The 5,697-nt window shown below is 42.1% G+C and overlaps 1 protein-coding gene across 1 annotated transcript; it reads left to right on the forward strand.

The window, feature by feature from the left end:
* Window positions 1–1,311: 1,311 nt before the first annotated feature.
* LOC109407560 (uncharacterized) lies at window positions 1,312–3,613 on the forward strand. The gene is made up of 3 exons (XM_019680631.3): window positions 1,312–2,417; window positions 2,474–2,800; window positions 2,910–3,613. The coding sequence occupies exons 1-3, from the start codon at window positions 2,378–2,380 to the stop codon at window positions 3,518–3,520; spliced, it is 978 nt and encodes a 325-aa protein (XP_019536176.3). The 5' UTR covers window positions 1,312–2,377; the 3' UTR covers window positions 3,521–3,613.
* The last annotated feature ends 2,084 nt before the right edge of the window (window positions 3,614–5,697 follow it).

The raw sequence follows: 5,697 nt of genomic DNA on the forward strand, positions 1-5,697 counted from the left end.
CGAAAGGCGATAGACAAATTTATAAGGCAGAAAATGATGTTTGGTATAGCTGAGAAGTTGATAAAGTTGAAAAAATGGATGTAGTTGAAAAGGTTGATAGCCCAATCTTTTCCGGTAATGTTGAAAAAATGGAGAACAATATATACGTTGTTAAGACGGAATAGCCCGAAGTAATTGAGGGGGTTAGAAGCAAAGGGGTACAAGTGGCAAAACCCCACTTTCGAGTAAATGTGGTTTTAAGTTTTTTACCAATTTTTCATCCCATACAAAATGTATGGAGTTTCAAAATCACCCCATTTTCTTCGTTCAATTTAAATCATCGTAAAAATAAAAAAAATATCCAAAATTTTTAGTAAGGCTGAAAATTATGTGTGAAATCTAAAAAGGTCGTATGGCAAAATGCTCTAGTACACAGATAAAAATAATGAGATTTACACGTCATGTAAACTTCAGTTTAGTCATGTAAATTTAGAGTTATGATGGTTTAAATGATAAATCATGTAAATTTGTGTTATATGTCATGTAAACACAGAGTCATGCTGAATTACATGACATATAATGGGAGTTTACATGATATTTTATGACTTTTACATGATATGTCATGTAAACTTCTGTTCTATTCCACGCTCCAATCATGTGCATCATATGCTACAGAATTTTACACTCTTTTTTCAATCTGTGTAGGTGTAAGAGGGCTGGCAGTGCTGAGGTTGTTAGGATTTAAAAGTTAAGTAATGCTGTGTAAAGAAAGGTACAGAAAGGTTGCAAGACATGCAATCACAAACGTAGATGTTCTGCCCTGGTAGGTATACGTAATAAAAACGTGTGAAAGGAGGCACTTGAAGGATAAAAGCATTTCCTGGAAATATTGAAAAACAATAACTGAATAATCTTCAAAAGAAGAAAAAAGTAGTATTTTAGCTATATTTTTTGAATAGAATAGAGTAGAGAAGATATGCCAGAAGTGTCAGATAAGAGTAAACAATTGTATTGCTAAAAACTAAAAAGCAGTTGTTTCGCCTTTGCTAATGAAAATTTACTATTGTTCTATACTTATCATGTGGGCAGCAGTGTAGTTATTTTCAAACACAGCTGTGATTTTAAATGAATAAAACTGCTTTTCAATAGTTGATGATTGAATGATGATTTCTTTCACAAAACACGCTGTAAAAACTTAACTAGTGCAAATGTGCAAATATTATAAAAATTAAAAACCAAAACAATGTATGCTCCATGAGTTTATGATCACTTTCAATCTACCGTGTAAGTCGACTGTCATGGCCGCCCAAACATTCGCTCAGGTTGGGCCTGCTACAAACGCAAACTATTGCGTTCCGCAAGTCAAAAAACATCATAGTGACCATACTGTCCATCGCTGCCTACTGTGTGTAGAGGGACGATCGGTTCAGCCTACCAGTAGTGGCAACAGCAACAGCAGGAGGATAAAGAGAGAGAAAACAAAACAATCAAGTCAAGTCCGCAATTTGTACAGTCCCTTTCGGAGAGAGGTTCGTTGTCTCCGTTCGATCGGTTTTTCAGAGCTTAGCTTGTCCAAAGGCTGTGGTGAGGCACAGAAATTTCCACCTCGTCTGGTCTGGAGCTACAAACTGTGTGTGTTTGGTGTTTGCGCTGAAGGTGCCTTGTTGCGTTTGCCGAAATTGCTGGTTCTGTTAGGTGATTGTTGGTTGTGGTTGGTTGAGTGTTGATCGTAGCTTGCTTCGGCTGCAGGTGATCGATAGTCGAAATTACTTCGATTGCTGTACTGATCAAATCTTTCGGTTTGATCGTCCAAGTGAAAGGCAGAGAAAAGAAAATTTTCCTTTGCTGCAGCTCACAAAAGAATAGAAAAGAAGCAAGCCAGACAAGGAAAGTCTCGATCGAAGCCAGAAAGAGAAAAGATCACGATCTTTCGGTCAAAGTGGACAGTGTGTGGGGAGAAAGAAGAAAAGAAACAGTGGCAGTGTTTGTGTGTGCTAGTATACTTTGTGCAGAAGGAAGAAGAAGATTTCGTTTTGACATTTTGATTTATCCTTTGCTTCTCTCGCATGTTGTGGGACATTTGCTGTACTGCCCGCAAAAGCAGTTTTTATGTTGGTTTTGGAGTTAATCCGGGCGAATTCTAAGCTCGATTAGCTGCTGAAAAGTGAAACTAGATTGTGGTTTCGACGGTGGAAGTGTTGCAATTCAAGGTTCTAGGTGCAGTTGGCTGCTACGGTAACCGAAAACGACTCGGCTACTGCGTGTGACAGCTCGCTCGGCACGTACAACACTTCTATGAGCAGTGGTGACCGCGGGAGGCGGGGAGTATCTTTTTTTCTGGCAACTCGGTCCCCCAAAGGCAGCAACACTGAAGAAGTTCGTGCAAACACGTCTCAATATGATCCGAGATCCGGGTGCCGGTCCGCACGAAAGTCCAGGTAATTTACATTACATGAGTTATGTTTATTGTGCAATGAATCTGTCTTCTCTGTAGAACCGCAACCGTCGATCAAATATGACCGGATTGTATACGACATGCACCGACCGCAACTGCCTGTGGCAGTACCGCCGGTCACCCCAATGGATCTGGATCCGGAAACACCACTGGACATGACGGTGCGTCGGAAGGACTCGTCCGATCGGCAGCCGGAGGTGAACACCACCTGCGGATCACCGGCGGTGATCGATCATCAGCACAGCTCCAACGCAGGCGGCGGAAATGGCAATGATGCGCCAATCAATCTGAACACACGTCCCAGTGTGATTACGAAAGCGCCTCCGCCGCCAATCAAGAAGCGCATCAGCAGTATGCATAGCAATGGTAAGGGACGGGAATCTAGTAGGCGGATGGGGATGAGTTTTGGAACAGTTCAAAGCATGCCTAGTGTGATTGATATGAATACATTTATACGAACTTTTGTCGATTTCAGGTGAAATAGTGATAAAAAGCGCTGTGGGTGATAATCTTTCTCCGGTCAACTGTGACGTTTTCATCGAGGAACACTTCCGGAGATCGCTAGGTAATACATATGCTTCCATCTATGGAAACAACAATAACAATCAGCAAAAAAGCAGTGGCAGTGATACCAGAAACAGTAGTACTAGCAGCAGTAGCAGTATTAGCAGTAGTTCAAGCAATAGTAGCAGCAACAGTGTCGGCTTGAGCACCAACAGTAGCTCCAGTGGAATCAGTAGTGTTGCCAGTATGGTTGCCAGTGGTACGAGCAGCAGCAGTGCTGGCAGTCTCATCGGGAGCAACGTTAATTTCAGCGTTGGCAGCCACCTTGGAAGCGTAAGCCCTATTGTTAGACATAATAACATAATCCCACCACCGGCTGTCGAGATCTCACCATTGCTTAAGGTAAAAGCCGAGCCGGGTCTTGCTCAGCCGCTCGTTCGGCCGGAGCTTAAGGTTAAAGCCGAACTAGGCACCGTACAACATGTAAGGCCCGACTCGGAGGAAGAAGTCGATGATCATTTTGCTAAAGCTCTCGGAAACGACACATGGAAAATGATACAGGAGAAGAAGATGAACCTTTGAGCAATGGATTAGCCAGCTTTTTCTAGACTCATACAAAATGTTGGTTGGTAATATATTTAGGCAATACTAAGGTTTAATCTAAGAGTCCCGGTGTGGAAGCCTGAAACGTTATAAGCAACGGCAACAACAACAAACGTGCGCTCTTTTTTATTAGTGAAAGTATCATATTAACGTTAGATTGTACACAGAAGTAAAACGAAAAAAACATACAAGCAACATTGGTGGTGCCTCGAAAACTCGCCGAGATTACAGATACACAGAGAGAGTCCAAGACTAGGCTTTTGCGAGGCACGCGTGCGTTCCGTCGTGTCCGCGGGGAGAACGGTCAATTGTTAACACATTTATACCATTTTTAAGAGAGAATCAAAACAACCACTCGTACTATATTTACTAATGCTGATGTCTGTGTTAGGAACGCTTCTCTTTTTTTATTATTACCTTTTTTTTAATATAAATAGTCACTTGTTTAAAACGAGCGCATTTACTAATTCCTTGTTGTTTGTTGTCAATGATATTTTTGTTCCTGATGTAGATGTTTTTTTCCGATCCTTTCGTTGGTAAATTCTTGCCCTTGTGATCGCGTTGGTGGTTCTTTCTGGTTAAGAGAGATCAGATGAAAGGGGATATAATCACAGAGCCGATAATCAACTTGGACTGATGTAATCTGACGACATTCTAGTTTATTATCAAAGTTGGCATTTGGAATTGTAAAGTTCCTGCTGCATTTGAGTGCAGAATGTAGCCATAGTTTACCGGTCCAAGAATGCCTTGGATACGACGCCGACGATCAATGTTTGTTGTTAGTTTTCGGAACAATTCACGTTCCAAGCCTACTTTGATTTGGCCATCTGTTTCAATGGTAGGATGATTTTCATGGCTGTTGTTGGACTTTGACAGCTGCGATAGAACTCTAAAAATATGCAAACACACATCTAAGCTAGCTGTGCTTAGTTTTTTTCCTGCGGATTTTTTCTGAACAGCATCAGTTCTCTGAGAATGTTTATGATTCCGGGACGAAGGAAATTTTCTGAGTAGATTTTTGATTCCGGTGAGGATCTCTAGTACCAATACTGAGACCAATACAAGAAAGAAATAGGTAATTCTGGAAGCAGGCTAATGAATCTAGAGAAAAAGCTGAAACATAGCTCCAAAATATAGATCAGGATTTATTTGAAGAAACCAAAGGCGGGGATGCATCGGAAGTACCTCCAGAAATTTCATGGGCAATCCTTCAAGTGTACCTCGAAAATACTTGCAGAAGTTCATCGGGAAATTTTCCGGCAGTTGATCCTCCAGGAATTCCTCAGGAGTACCTCCAGAAGCTCCTCGCGAATTCCGGCAGGAGTTCCTCGAAAATTTCTCCAGGAGTTCATCGGCATTTTTTCAATCAGTTCCTTTGGAATTCCTCCAGGACTTTCTCGAGAATTTCTCTAACAGTTCCTCGGCATTTTTTTACAGAAGTTGCTCGGGAATTCATCCAGGAGTTCCCAGGATATTCCTCCAGGGTTTCCCCAGATATTTCTGCAGGAGTTCCTCGGGAATTACTCCAGGAATTCTTCGGGAGTTCCTCCAGGAGTTCTTCCAGAAGTTCCTCAGGAAATCCTTCAGAAATTCCTCGGGAATTTCTCCATGAGTTCATCGAGAATTCCTCCAGCAGTTCCTCGGGAATTCCTCCAGGGTTTCCTTGAGAATACCTTCAGGAGTTTCTCGGGAATCCTTCCAGGAGTTCCTTGGGAATTTCTCCAGCAGTTTTGGAAATTCTTCCAGGAGTGCCATGGAAATTTCTCCAGAAGTTCTTCGGAAACACCTCCATAAATTTCTCGGAAAGTCCTTTGAGAGTCCTTCGTGAATTCCTCCAGGAGTTTCTTTGGGAATTCCTCCAAAAGTTTCTCAGGAATTTCTTCAGGAGATTCTCGGGAATTCTACTTGAAGTTCTTTGGGAATTTCTGAGATCCTCGGGAATTTTCGCGGGAGTTGATCGAGCATTCCTCCAGGAGTTCTTACAATTCCTCCAGAAGCTCCACAGGGGTTCCATCAGGAGTTCCTCGGGAATTTCTCGAGGAGTTCCTAGAAAATTCCTGCAGGTGTTCCTTGCCATTTTTACCTGTCAATGCATCCAGGAGTTCCCAGGAAATTCCTCCAGGAGTTCATTGGGAATTCCTCCGGGAATTTCATAG

Source organism: Aedes albopictus, chromosome 3, assembly GCF_035046485.1.
Source record: "Aedes albopictus strain Foshan chromosome 3, AalbF5, whole genome shotgun sequence".
NCBI lineage: Eukaryota > Metazoa > Arthropoda > Insecta > Diptera > Culicidae > Aedes > Aedes albopictus.

What these genes read in the sequence shown, in the direction of transcription:
- LOC109407560 (XM_019680631.3), top strand. Translation starts at nt 2,378, where the DNA reads ATGATCCGAGATCCGGGTGCCGGTCCGCACGAAAGTCCAG. An exon ending in CGGTCCGCACGAAAGTCCAG is followed by an intron (nt 2,418 to 2,473) that starts GTAATTTACATT and finishes TCTTCTCTGTAG; the next exon opens with AACCGCAACCGTCGATCAAA. An exon ending in CAGCAGTATGCATAGCAATG is followed by an intron (nt 2,801 to 2,909) that starts GTAAGGGACGGG and finishes TGTCGATTTCAG; the next exon opens with GTGAAATAGTGATAAAAAGC.